Raw genomic sequence first — 13,787 nt, 5'->3', positions numbered from 1 at the left:
AGTGCCAAGGAAGAAGGAAAACAGAAGTGTCCAGAGCCAACAGGTGGTGCGTGCCCCGCGTGGCTGCACATCCAGCCGTGACGCTGGGTCACAGGGTGTCCGCAGTGCCGCCGGAGGGAGAGCCGAGCGCCCCGGGCTGGCCGGGAGGGCGGCGCGGCGGGGCGGGGCGGCGGCGGGGCCGGCCCGGGCGGGCGGAGGAGCCGCGGCGGCGGCGCGGGGCGAGCGCACTCGGCAGGGGCGACCCCGGCTCGGGCTGTGGCCATGGCCCCGCGCCCCGCCGCGCTGCCGCGGCTGCTGCTGTGCTCCGCGGCGCGGGCGCTGCTGTGGCTCGGGCCCGTGTACCTGGCGGGCTACCTGGGGCTGAGCGGCAGCTGGCTGCTGCTGGCGCTGGCGCTGTGGCTCTGCTGGGGACTCAACCGGCGGGGGAAGCGCGACCGCCTGGCCGCCGCCTTCGCGCTGCTGGAGGACGAGCGGGAGGCGGTGTGCCGGGGCCTGGCCGCCCGGCACCTGCCCGCCTGGGTGAGTGAGGAGCGCGGGGGCTGTCCCGTGGCACCGGCCATGCTGCGCGTCCCGGCGGCTCCGGGCGGTGAGCGGAGACACCGGGAGCGCGGTGTCCCGGAGCGAGCGGCCGAAGGGGTGGCAGCGATGCCGAGCAGTAACGTTTTTGATTTTGAAGTCTTGCTCGGGAAAGCGAGGATTAAACTAGGAGTTGTTTTAGCCCAGGAGATGTGCTGTAAGTGGGTATGTTAAACAGACTGATGTATCGCCAGAGACACCTCCCTTCAAATACATGTTGTTGCATTGCAGGTATTTTGCTGTTGAAGATACTTATTTTAGACTTTGTCATCCAGCAGATTTTCTCCCCTTCAGTGTCATTTGAAAACAAACAAAATATATAAACATTATATTCTCATCCTGCTAAAAACCCAAATATTTAATTTTAAGGGTCATCTCTGGACGGTACGGAAGGCCAACCCCTGTTTGTTCACATTTGTTTCTAGTCACTCTATGTTTTAAAGTGAAGAAACTAGAATTTCTGCCTGCCATTTTATTCTGTATCTTGAGTTATTTATTGGGCAGCTGTTGTTGGCTAATGGAAAGGATGATGAGGTGTTTAGATTTTTTTTTTCTTTATCATCATTTACTTAGCATTTAAAAATCTGTCAGGGACTGGTAGGGAAATGCTTTTCTTGTTTAGAGTGTTGCATGGAGGCATTTATAGTCGGCAAACTTTTATATAGCCTACAGCACTTGGCTCTTCTTAATTCTGTGGGAAATGAAGGCAGCTGGCAGTTCTGAGGAGTGAGGCCAGGGTCTCCTGCCAGGGCTGATGCAGCTCCCTGCACATGTTCCCTCCCGCCAGGCACAGAAGTCTGTCTCTGAATGAGGTTTCTGCTTGTTTGTATTGACAGAGCATAAAAAAAAAAAAACAATTCAGGGCATTAATGAATGTGGTGGTGTCAGCTCTTGCCCTGATGCTGTGAGAGCAGTGTTGTGTTTTATCCTCAAGTGCCCTGAATCATTGTAACCAGAAATTGACCCTCTTAGTCACTGTTGAAAAATCAGGCTTGCCCCCACAGTGCACACAAATTCAAAAAGTTTCATTAGGTTTTGTGGCTGAAAGTTTCAGGCTTCATTAGTGTGGGAGCAGGTGGTCCATTATTGATTGCCCTGTACTGGGCCTTCACAAGGCTGCACAGAGAGCACTCTGTGCCCCAACCCAGGAGAGATTTGGGCAAATGGGGAGACTTCAGCAGAGGCCACTGAGATGGTCAGGGGCTGGAGCACCTGGGGCCTGACAATGCTGGGGCTGTTCAGCTTCCTTCAGAAGGGAAGGTTTAAGGGCTATCTCATTTCTATCTCCCACTGCCCACTGCATGTGCTCACAGAGATGGTAGAGTCAGACTCTTTCCAGAGGTCTGATTTGTGAGTTGTGAATTCTTGGCCCTTACTCCTGGAAGGCAGGATGTAGGACCTAATGATAAAGAGCTGCACAGTGTGCTTTTAGTTTTATCTATATTGCCTCTTCCTTTCTTTTTGTGTGTTGGTAACTTTTGTTCATCAGCTGGGTGTTTGCTTCCACACTGCTCTTGTCCTTGATGCTTTTTAACTCCCCAGTTTTAATTTTCCTTCCATCCCCATCCTCTATTTGATCTACTTCTTCCATGTGCCCATCTTGGAGGCTGATTCTCACCTGATGTCTATTCAGTTTATTCTCCGTGGTGTCGTCTTTTTTATCTTTTGTTTTTGCCTTTCAGTGTTCATGGCCCTTCAGTTGGGAGCTCTAAAACTCTCTGCTGAGTTCTTCTCTCCTGTCACACAGAGGTGGCAGTAGCAATACAGTTCAAGGGGAGCATGGCTTGCATTTGCAGTGTTGTAATCTTAGGAAAGGTTCTGAAGGTGTGAAATTATGGCAGTGTCTTCGGTTTCATAAATCTTCGTCTCTTCATGTGGTCTGTAATAAAATGAGGGGGATCCATCCAGTGAAGAGTTAAGAGCAATCACTGATTTTGCTGTTGGTTAAAAATTCTTCTCCCTAAGAGGTGGCTTCTTTAAAATGGCTTGGGTTCTGCTCAGTCCTGGTATCAGTTGTTAGGAGATATACAGAATGTAGCCTTTCATTTAGGGGGGATGCTGGGAGGGCTTCCCTAATCTACTCAACCATCTGTTTTGGGGTATTTGCAGGATTGTTTTGCAGCACCAGTTTCTTGGCTGAAACCAGCCAGTGAGTTTGGAATAGACACATTCCTGTGCTAGACAGTGTATGTGGGCAGGCTGTGCTTCCTCAGGAAACCAGGCTGGAAAGCTGCTCATGGCAGGCACAGTCAGATCCATGGCTTGGAGAGTTGAGACCTTCTGACTTTGGCCTTTGCAGCCTTTAGCATGACTTCTGTACAAGCAGGCAGTGCTCAGAGCAGAGGTAGCCAGGCTTCCACCTTCATTCCAGCCCCTGGGCTTGTGGTGACTGCTCTGTGTTGCTTTTGCCACTGGTTATCTGGCTGCACATGGCAGAATCCAAGTATGCTGTGTTTCTTCCTGATGTTAAACTCCTTTTACCAAGCAAAATACTACTGGGTACAGAACTGTCCTTCTAAAATGTTGCCTTTTAAGTCCTCGCTCATGCCAAAGCCTTGTTTACGCTTCTTTTTTTTTTTTTCCTCTTGTATGAATAGCTAAAAATCCTGACTTTTTGTAAAAAGAAATGAAACAAAACACCAAAATCCCAACAAAACCCAAAACAACCAAACAAACAAGCAAAAACCAAACCAAACCCAGATGGATAGATTGCTGTGTTGTATTTGAACAGAATGGTGCTGTTGTGTCTAACATGGGTTTGTTGTTGCTGTGATCCTTGCTGTGGCTTGCTCCAGGGCAAGGTGGAGTCATGCAGAATTTACACATTTTCTTTACCTGATAGTAATTGCCCCTTACCTAGTGTTTTTGATCTTCAAAGCTCTTTTCAAATGCTAAGTAATTTTTACTGCATTCCTTAAACTTTGGCAAGAAGCATGCCTGCTTTTGTAGATGAGTAAAACTGATTCTGATAGTGGGACTTGCCCAAGGCTACAGGATTAAATCTTACTCTGTGTTAGTATTAATTTTGGCAGCTCTTGGTGTCTGGTTCTGGGATTAGTAGGAAGTGTTTTGGGCTCCTCCTACCTGTCCTGTACTGATGACAAATTCGGGCAAGACCTTGCTGGCAGGGCTGTCACCAGTAGCAAGGGCCAGAAGTGAGTCTGAAATCCAGAGCACATGGTTCAGAGGTATGGAACTGTAGATGGTGATACATTAAATTCTTGGAGTAAATGGTTGGGTCAAGAAGAGAGCTTGGTGGTGTCACTGAGCTGAACTAGCCTTGTGACATGCTAGGTAGCATGTGTGTTATGGGGATACCCCATGGGTAGGAAAGGACTTGCTCAGAGCTTGTGTCTTACTACACAGTGGATAATGCAACACCTGGAGACCAAGCTCTGCTTCCTCACAGAACTGCTCATTTAGTTCATCCCATTGAGTGGAGCTGAACTTTGGTATTGAGAACCCACTGAAATTTGGTGGCCTGTCATAAAGAGCAGAAAGCTGGTTTTCATCAGTCGTGTAATCGGCCAGTTTCTGTGGTGTTCTCTGCAAGAAGAGCCCATTTTGTGTCATCCCAAGAGCCCCTGGTGTCTTTGGTCCCAGCCTTTGAGCTCCAGCAGTGCCATTCCTTCCATCTGTCAGAGGAAACTGAGGCACCAAATGCCTGGGTGGGACCTGGGTTGCAGACACCTGAATGAGGGGGTGTCAGGTGGGGTGGAAATGTACCTGTACATTTGTGTATAAATGTCTGCTATCACAGCATCTGGGGTGTGACACAGAGCAGTGTGATTCATTGCAGTTGCTTTGGAGGTTTGCTCTGGGCTGTCAGTGGTTTGGGTATGTGTGGCACAAATAATAAATTCAATTTTACTTTTTCTTAAAAGAAAGCAGCCTCATTCTTGTGGTTTTTGCCACTTTCCTGATTCCCCTTTGTGCTGTTTCAAGTCTCTAGGAGCCTTGCCTCTAGTGAATAATCCCAGACAACTGTAATGGTTTATAATGCCCCACATCTCTCCCCTGCACATATGAGCAGTGACTTTCTCACTGGGAAGGGGTAGCCTAATTGTTGTCCTGTCCTTTCTTTTGGGTCACATCCCTCTCCTGTCTGTAAGGTATTTTGAAGAACAAGCTCACCATGCTGCTTCCATTCCTGCTCTATCCTTCCTACATCTGATCCCAATCTGTGGCTCAAGTGCTGCAGGATGTTGGTGCTTGGCAATTACATGAGAACCCAGGATTTATGTGCTCTGATGGAGAGCCTTTAGTGGAAGATGAAAGGCTGGCAGGTGAAGTGGAGGTCCCCTGATTCACATAATCTGCCTCACTGTAAAATGTAAGCAGCAGATTGTCTGTGTTGATTGTCCCTTCTGGTGCTGAGTTCTTGCTTCATCATGCAAATAGACCTGTGCAGGCTGACATTTCAGGGAACTTCTGTTGTATTATTTAATGGAAAAGTTGCTATTTAGAGCATCAAAAGAAATTTCTTATAAAGAATATGGTAATATTACTTTGGAGTTTTTTAATGAGATCATTTGAAGCATTATTTGAGCAAGGAAATGAGCTCTTCAATCATATATGAAGCTGTACTAAAACCATGCTACTGTCCATTCCATCCAAACATCTCTGAGCACCTCTCTGAAAGCTGATGAACAGTAAGGCTGCCTGAAAGTGTAATTCACAGCTCTTGTAAGAGGAAGTATTGTCCTACCCAATTACTATTATCAGGCTAGATGACAGTCAGATTCTCTTTGTATTCAGGTGCTCTAGTGTCTATTCTGAGAAGCTGCTGCATGTCCTTCCCTTCTGCAGTAACCTGCTACCAGCTTGTAACACCAGCTGCAAATACCATATCCATAGGCTTTAATGTGTGATTGTAGTAAGGTGATTGTAACTCTTCACTCAGCAGCTTCTTGCAGGGGTCTGAGAGATCAGTTACTTGAGACTGGTCTCATACTCAGTTGTCCTGATGGTGATGAAGCAAGTCATCACTTCAGGGAGCTTGTGGGGTTTTGTAATGGACATATACACTTCTTGTGGGCATTTGGTGTGTCCATATTGGAAACATGATGTATAAGTGACTATTTCATTTTAATTTCTCTTTACCATCTTAAAAAGCTCTGAGAAGTGAAAGCACTGGACTGTTACACATGATAGTGTATGCTAACAGACTTGAACTCTTACAGGGCTTCTTTTCCCTGAGGCCATTGGCACCATGTTGGTATTAGTGGAGAAATGCTGCCACAACCAAGACATTGAGTTTCCCAAGCAGGTTCTTGTTTCCCAAAGTGGGGTGTCCTGGTTGAGGAGAGCGAGTACAGGAAACAGGTCCTGCACAGCTCATGGTCTTAAAGGGAAGTAGGTTCTGTTGGCTTCCCAAGGCATGACAAAGAGAAGGATGAGAAATCTAATGCTGCTTTACATCATGAACAGGAAGTGACACTTGCTTTAATCATGTAAATGTGCCCAGAGGCATCCTGATACATCAGTGCACGTGGGTTCTTTTGCCTTTTACTATTCTTTACTTGCTTCTTTGCATTTTACAATTTTTCTAGGAGGTAGTAAATTATAAAGGATGTATGTATGAAGGCAGAGGGATCTCAGCTTACTCTAACAAGTGTTCCACACTCCATGCTATCTTTTGCATGTGTGCAGTGTGCTCAAACAGATGGCACGTGGCACTCACTTTTATTTTTCTTTGCATCCAGGTTCACTTCCCTGATGTTGAACGAGTGGAGTGGCTGAACAAGGTGAGGAGCTCTGAACTCCAGCCGGTGAGGCCACCTGCTCCCATCCAAACTCTGTGGGACAAGTCTGAGAAAGCTATCAAATTACTACTAAATTAGTGTAATTCAATTGTATCAGTGTCTATACTGAAGTATGGAGTCACTTGAGTGTGGGGTTGCCACTGAGGTTGAGAGCCAATGTGATCCTGGTTGATACAAGTTTGATAAATTCAACATTTCATTCTGAGACTAAAAAGAAAAAGTGAGTGTTTGTCTGTATGTATGGATACATACATGTGTATGTTATTATTTTAGCAAACTTAGTGGTGTCTCCTCTAACCAGAAAGGTTCCTAGAGAGCACTGAGGTAAATGCTTCCATCAGCAGGTGTGCTCAACCTCTCAAAGCAAAACAGCTGAACTTGCAAATTAGCATCCAGTGGCTATCTTATTTTTTGGTGTTTTCATGGTGTTTTTTTTTTTTTTAGCAAATTTTCTTTTTTATAAAAAGCTCATCTCAATCCTCTAAATAAACCTAACTCCAGGGAACATTGTGACACTTTAGAGTAATTAGGGATTATTGTACTTAAGAAATTTAACCGTGGGCTTCATTGGCGCCTGTGGTAGAAGCAGCCTCCATGGTACTGAAAACTCACCCTTCAGTTCCTGAAACAAATTCCAATTCTGAGGAACAGAGATGGATCCTTCCATAAGGATGACTTAAGTGCACAAAGTTGACTTGGTATTTTAAAAGGACAGATATTAATAGCCAGGGTTCTGCAATGGGTGTGTCTGTTTCTCAGCAAAAGGTGTCTTACTCAAAGCATCTTCAGTGTGTTCCTGCTTTCACCCTTCTTTAGGTCCTTGTACAGGCTTGGCCATACTTCGGAACAATCATGGAAAAAACATTTAAAGAAGTTCTTGAGCCAAAAATCAGAGCAAAGAGTGTACATCTGAAAACATGCACCTTTACCAAGATCCACTTTGGCGAGAAGGTAGTGGGAATCTTTTGTAACTCTTGTGGTTCACTCTTTTCTGAAAAGTTCAGATGTGAAGGAAATGAGATGTTCAGCTCTGTAATAGCTTTGCTCCCTGCTCATGTTGACTTGAGTATCTTCACCATGAAGGAAGGATCATACAAGGAAAGATACACATCTCTTCCCACTTGCTATCAGTATCCTGGGGCTGCAGATAGAAAAAAAGGACCATATCCATATTTATTTCTGTTGTACCCTTGCAGCAGGAGTTTTCAGTGGTCTCTAAGGCTTGCAGGATGGCCTAGGGGGTACTTATAACTAGCCCTGTGTTTGAGGACTGTCAAGGCCATTCTGTCTTAAAAGAAAAAAAAAGCTGGTGTGGTATATTCATATTTTACATGCAGTTTTGCAAAGTATTTAATTAATGCTTCTGTACTCAAATTCATCAGTGAGTAGGACTTTTCACTTGTGCTTAGCTTGATAGATGTTGACTATGTTGTATCTTGTTTGTCTCTATTTCAGTGCCCTAGAATTAATGGAATAAAAGCCTACACCAAAGAAATTGATAGAAGACAAGTTACCCTGGACCTGCAGATCTGGTAACATTGCATCATTGATTATGTTGATGGTTCTTAACTTACTGCCTGTGTATGTATCATGCTGGACTGGGCAAGGTGTACTAAGATTAGCCTAGAATGAAGTGAGATAATCTGTCTCCCAGCTGGATGTCCTCAGTGGTTACAGAAGTGAAATGTGCATCAGCCTCTAGACCAGAAATGACCTGCACACCTCCTCTGGCCCATCATGACTGCCATGGATATAAGAATGTGTCCCTTGGCTTTGCCATTGATGGCAGTGAGAACCCAAGTTTTCAAACTGTGCTTCCTCTTCTCAGGAAAGCTCTCAGGTCTGGAGATGCTCGGTCTGTCTTGCCCACTGTGGTTTCTCATTAGTCCAACCTCTCCAGTTCTTCCAGAACTACTTGTACTATTTATTTTTTAATTCCTTCCTCTAGATTAATCCTCTGTTTTAGTCATTTGTTCTATGTGCCATCCAACACATTTGCTTTTTTGATTACAGCTATTCTCTGAGCAGAATACTGCCTCTAGCTCTATTAACAACAACAACAACAAAATTGGATAAAACATTTAATACCTCCCAGGGTGTTTTGAATGAGCTTGTATGTTTTGTTAACATCAGAGCCATTGCAGAGCTAAACTCTCTCCTGGTTTAGCCCTGGAGAAGGGAATTGCCGGGGGAATTACCACTTGCATGCTGCTGTAGCTCTGTAAGTTTAGTGGGTGACTGAGCTGCCTAATATAAATTGGCTTTTCATGGTAGTGCTGGGAAAAAGCTGTGAAATTATGGACTGTCTTGGCAGCAGAACAGAGCTCCTCAGAACTGTGCCTGCTGCTCACCATGGCAGTGGCATGGCAGCATCCCCAGCCCTGGTAGAGCATCATCACTCCCTGTAAATTCACATGCTTGAATTTCAGCCAGATGTTTCAGTGCTGTTGTTTTAATACCCAGGTCAGTGTTAGGGCCTTTGGCAAATCATTCATACTTTCCATGTTGAGATTGAGAGATCTGATGCCTTTTAAGCCTTGCAGAAGGTTGCTGCTGTTCTCTACTAAACTGCTTCTCCCACATGCTTGTTTTCACTGTCTTTTGCTAATCCTCTGCAGAGGGATTCCCCCACCTCTGCATTCCAGTCCCTCTGGCAGACCCATCAACATATCCAAACTGGCCAAGCACTTCTGTTCCTCATGCTGATGCTGATAACCCAACCTGAGCTGGTGCCATCTGATAACCCCAGTATTTTCTGTATTCACACAGGAGTGTGGGGTTTGCCTTGTCTCTCTGGTGGGGGTCTCTTCTCTAGGGCTGCATTAAGGCCTCAGCTTCACTTGTGTTCATATGTTAACATCAGTGTCTGCAACTAAGCTGTGTTGTGCATCCTGCAGTGTCTGCAGGAGATTGTGTGTTGCTATCAGAAACAGGGAGAGGCAAATCTGTGATTGGTGCTATTATTTACCTGCCTTTTTCTGGATTGCCAATAAAACAGGTTTTTTTGCTACTTAGAGGAGATGGAGTTGAGTTGCCTAGTGTGAGGCTGTCCTTCACTCTACCTCCTGGTCACTGTGCTGTTGAGGTTTAAATGACTGATCTGTTTATAGGGCTGTGTGCTGGCATCACAGCACTGGAGAGGAGAGTGAAGTGCTGTGGGTGCCTGTGGGTTGCACTGTGCAGTGCTGGCACCACAATGACTCTTGGGTTAGGTTTCAGTGCTCTGTAAATGGTTCTTGCTTTCAGTCTCTCAATAGTACAGGAGGATAGCTTTTTTTCCCTCCAGTTTTATCAAGAAGGCAACTAGTTGTTGAAGCCCAGAGTCTTTGATTTGACATGGAGAAAATACAGGAAGAGGGTAGGAGTAGAAAAAACCTTTCCTTCTTACCCTTCCTTTGTAGTCTGTACGGAGCCATTTGTGTAGTTTATTAGCCACTCATAGACATGTGATCCATGAAGGGCTTTGTTTCACCTTGTGCTCCTGATCTCACCAACATGATACAACCCTGAGTGCTGTGGTTCAGTTCTATGGTCTATGTAAAGAGGAGCTTCCTTTCCTCTGCGTTAAGCTTGTAGTATCACAAATAGCATCCTTTGCTTTGGGAAGTGTGAAAAATAGCACTTAGAGGTCTCTTATTTGTATGGGCTGTAGTTGTCCTTGAGGAGGCTGGGCCAAAGGGGGCTTTCAGCATGGGGGCCATGAGAAGATGGGGCCCCTGGGCAGTTACTTTACAGGCAGGGAATTGCCTGGGCTTTTTCTGAAGGGAGGTGCAGAGATCCAGGTTAGTTAAACTTGCCAGCTCTGGTAGCAGCCCTGCCTTCAGCTAGTGGATTGCCTTTTATCATAAACACTGGGCCCAGCTTTTCCAGCCAAGTACAGAACAGACACAGATACTGGCACTTGAAAAAGGTTCTCATCCACAGCACAGGCATATCTGCATCACCTTGTGCAGCAGGTGATGCAGGAGAGAAACAGGTGATTCTTCCACCCTCCACAGGTGGGTAGAGCACAGTCCTGTGTAGGGTGGAGGGGCTCAGCCTTCTAAGTGCCAAAGCTTGAGTTTGGCTCAGGTGTGCTCCAGGGCAGGATAGCAGAGAGCACAGCAAGGTTATGCTGCACAGAGGAGCAGATGGAAGCACGAGCAGCTGGGACTGGAAATGAGGAATAACTAATGAACAAAGAGTTCATCCTTTCTACCAAGCACCCTGGCAGGGGGGTGATACCTGTATGAGGCAGACAGAAGGCTAATTTAAGGCTCAGGCTCTGATAAGATTTCTCTGACATGTTTACTGGAGAAAAGAGACATCTAGAACTGAGTGGGAAAAGTTTTTGACTGTGTGGAAAGGTAGAAAGGCTGTAAAACACCACAGCTCTTACTTGTGTTGTGTTAGACATTTGCAAAAGCTGAATTAAATCCTCTTGGATTAATTACTGCAAATTAAGGAACTAATTTTGGCTCCTCATTTAGAATTTTATTGTAACAATGCTCTATTAGCACACAGTGTAATGACCTGTAAGATAATGTCAAAATTGTAGAAGTTAACAAACATAAAATAAGTTTAATTATGTCACTAGCTTTTAAGAAAGATTGTGTTAATTTTGGCATGGTTTATGAGGTTAGAAATAAGAAATGAAAGTGCTCTAACATGAAAGGCTTTATTCTATGTGTTATGAGCTCCTGAAATTCTGCTAGGTGACTACCTGTAAACAAATATACAAAGAACTTTGCTTGCAAAAGTGGAGGCAAATTCACAGGGTTGCAAAGTCTTGGCAGGTTTTTTGGGGTGGGAGGGAATCTGTCTATATGCAAATTACAGTTTGAATTTGTGGCAACTGCAGCACTATTTGCCCATATACATATGATCAGAGCAGAACTCCTGCCCTTTTCCTTTGATTATGGAGTGAAGTTATGCATGCAGGCAGCAAGCACAGCACATTCACTGCTGCAGCACCTTTACACCCTGCTTTACCTGCAGGGTGTTTGTGTGTCTGCAGCCAGAGCTATTTCTCAGGGGGCTGAAAGGGAACTTGGTAGCTCCCTTCAATTGTTTTCTGCCAGAAGCATCAACAGACCTGCGAGGTTCTGCTCCCTGGGGTGTGGCTATTGGTTTCTGCATAAGGTGATGTTTGTACTTTAATAAAAGTCTAAGGTGCTTTCCAAATTGCCAAAGTACCACATCCAGCATTTGCTTTATTTAATGCCTGATGTTCTCCATGGCAACTGACCAAAATCTGATCTAAGTAGTTGTCTTTGAATTCAGCCTCAAGGAAACCAGGTTATTTTTAGAGATAAATTTGTCCTTCAAGTGGGTTTTTGGGTTGTGGGCATGGGTGATCTATGGGCTTTTTGGGTGTGGGCAAGGTGGGAACCCCATAAGTAATGGCAGGATGCCTCTGCACCAGCCTGGGAGCTGTGTCACCAGGGTGTGGGGTGGGATCAGGCTCTTGGCAGAGAAGGGAGCAAGAGAGCAATGGCTCTGACCTTGAACTTTGAGTGAGCATCTTGGTCCCCTTCTTGGAGCAAGCTTGCTCCAGCCAACCCCCAGTCTTAAGAATGGAAGAGTAACCTGGAAATACAGATGTTGCTTCAATGTTTTACAGGTCCATCAATATCCCAGCTGACTGCAAGATCTGACCTTTGTTCAACTTCCCTTTTTCAGTCACTTGAAAATCCATCTCTGCCTCTGAGTTCATGTTGTCAATCCTTAAACTGATTTCATTTATTCTCTGTACAGCCCCAAATTTCTCATGGGACTATTACAAACTGTGGAATAATGTGAGAATTTTCTTTCAGTTACATAGGGGACTGTGAGATTCACATGGACATATCGAAATTTAATCTTGGCGTGAAAGGTGTACAGGTGCGTGCAGTGCTAACATTGTCTGTTCAAGGCTGTGTGGGGTAGGAGGTAGCACCTCCCAGTGGGGAGGTCATGACAACTGGGAAACCAGCAACTGTCAGGCTTGGAATGATTGGCTTTACCTCCTTGTTCTTGGCTGGAGAAATGAGGCCTTCCATGGAAAGCACCTAAATGACACTTCCAAGCTTCATAGAATGACTCTTAAACAGGGTCGATGCTGGAGCATTGAGTATGTGTGGGCCAGCAGCCACCACTGGAGTTCAGAGGAGCTCAGAGTATTGGTAGAGAACTTCAGAAGAGTCATGATGTTCATAAACTGGTGTAGATTAAACCAAGAACCTGTTCTTGGAATGTTGAAAGCTAGTAGACAAATGGCTCCATTGTATGGCAGGATTGCAGACAGACTCCACAAACACAGGAGGTATTGCCTGACATCAGTAGCAATGGTTTGGGGGGAAAGATTTTTGTTAAAAAAATTTAAAGAAAATTACTTCAAGTAGAATTTCTAAAATTATCTCCATCACTGAAAAGCTCACAGTTTTGAAGCTGCACCGTGAGAATACCTTAACCCTGAGCTTTCCTGTTCTGTTTGCAGCTGTATGGGACGTTGCGGGTGATCCTGGAACCTCTCCTGACCGATGCACCCTTTGTTGGAGCAGTGACCTTGTTTTTCATGCAGAAACCGGTGAGTCAGGAGTGAGCTGCTCTCTGCAGACTTCTTGGTCTTTAGTGAGTGACACGAGCTGGCCATCACTGATAACCCAAACTGCATAACTGTGAATACCTCACAGTTCAGGTGCTTAAATGACAAATTCCTAATTGTTCAGTGTCCCTCTTGAATTCTGGGAGGATGTGAATTAATTCACTCTATACTTTTGTAGTAGTGCCTAAATAGTTACTCACTTCACTCTAAGAATGGGAGGATTGTCTTATGGTGGCAGCACAGGAGCTGTTTCTGCAAGGTTTCTGGCTGCTCTGCCTTCCCATTCACAGATTTTAAATGCAGTCATTTTGGAGACCATTCATGGTTGCCTTTTGAAAGCTTGCCTGTTTAAGGTTGTGTCCCTCATACTCAACTGCGGTTTAATAAAATATGAGAAACCTTCTAGTCTTGTAAGAAGCAGTTATCTTACAGCACACAGCTTTGCTTGTGGTTGAATTATGCTCTGCTTGAGTTCATGACAGTCATACGTTTTTGATCTTGAATGAGGTGTTTTTGTGTTTAGATGTAGCAGCATTATTTTAGCACATGAAAGAACCTCTTTTTTTTATTGTATGAATAAGAATACAGACTCCTGAAACCCGTGGTATTTGTAAATCCCTCTGCCTCAGGGCATAGGCCAACCCCTAAAGTGAAAGGATGAGAAAACAACTTCAAAGTCTTAATAGAGTTGCTGAATTTCCTTTATGACCCCAGGGTATCTGCCAGTGGCCATTGCTAAGGGCTGAATGCTGACTTTCCTTCTTCTTGCAGATTGAGTTCCAGTGATACCCTCAATTCAGGATGGCAAATAAAATAGATAAGGGAATTGATACCAGCTGTTGATTCTAATGTACAGATGCAATTGGTGGTGCAGGTTTTCC

At 45.0% G+C, this 13,787-nt stretch overlaps 1 protein-coding gene across 2 annotated transcripts in view; it reads left to right on the top strand.

The window, feature by feature from the left end:
- ESYT3 (extended synaptotagmin 3) overlaps window positions 1-13,787 on the top strand; it is a 38,148-nt gene that overhangs the window by 7,493 nt on the left and 16,868 nt on the right. The window contains exons 1-6 of one of the 2 annotated variants that reach the window (XM_071435339.1): window positions 187-519; window positions 6,282-6,323; window positions 7,158-7,292; window positions 7,797-7,873; window positions 12,137-12,203; window positions 12,799-12,888. In XM_071435339.1, the coding sequence (XP_071291440.1) occupies window positions 262-519; window positions 6,282-6,323; window positions 7,158-7,292; window positions 7,797-7,873; window positions 12,137-12,203; window positions 12,799-12,888 (669 nt within the window). In that variant the 5' untranslated portion in view covers window positions 187-261. Of the gene's footprint in view, window positions 1-186; window positions 520-6,281; window positions 6,324-7,157; window positions 7,293-7,796; window positions 7,874-12,136; window positions 12,204-12,798; window positions 12,889-13,787 lie in introns of those variants that run through there. The other variant, XM_071435340.1, reaches the window with a different exon arrangement.

The sequence above is a fragment of the Agelaius tricolor genome, unplaced genomic scaffold (assembly GCF_023055355.1).
Source record: "Agelaius tricolor isolate 1412-34295 unplaced genomic scaffold, bAgeTri1.0.p SCAF_10, whole genome shotgun sequence".
NCBI classification, from domain to species: domain Eukaryota; kingdom Metazoa; phylum Chordata; class Aves; order Passeriformes; family Icteridae; genus Agelaius; species Agelaius tricolor.
Note: the sequence above shows the minus strand (reverse complement) of the source record. Positions and strands in the feature narration are given on the sequence as shown.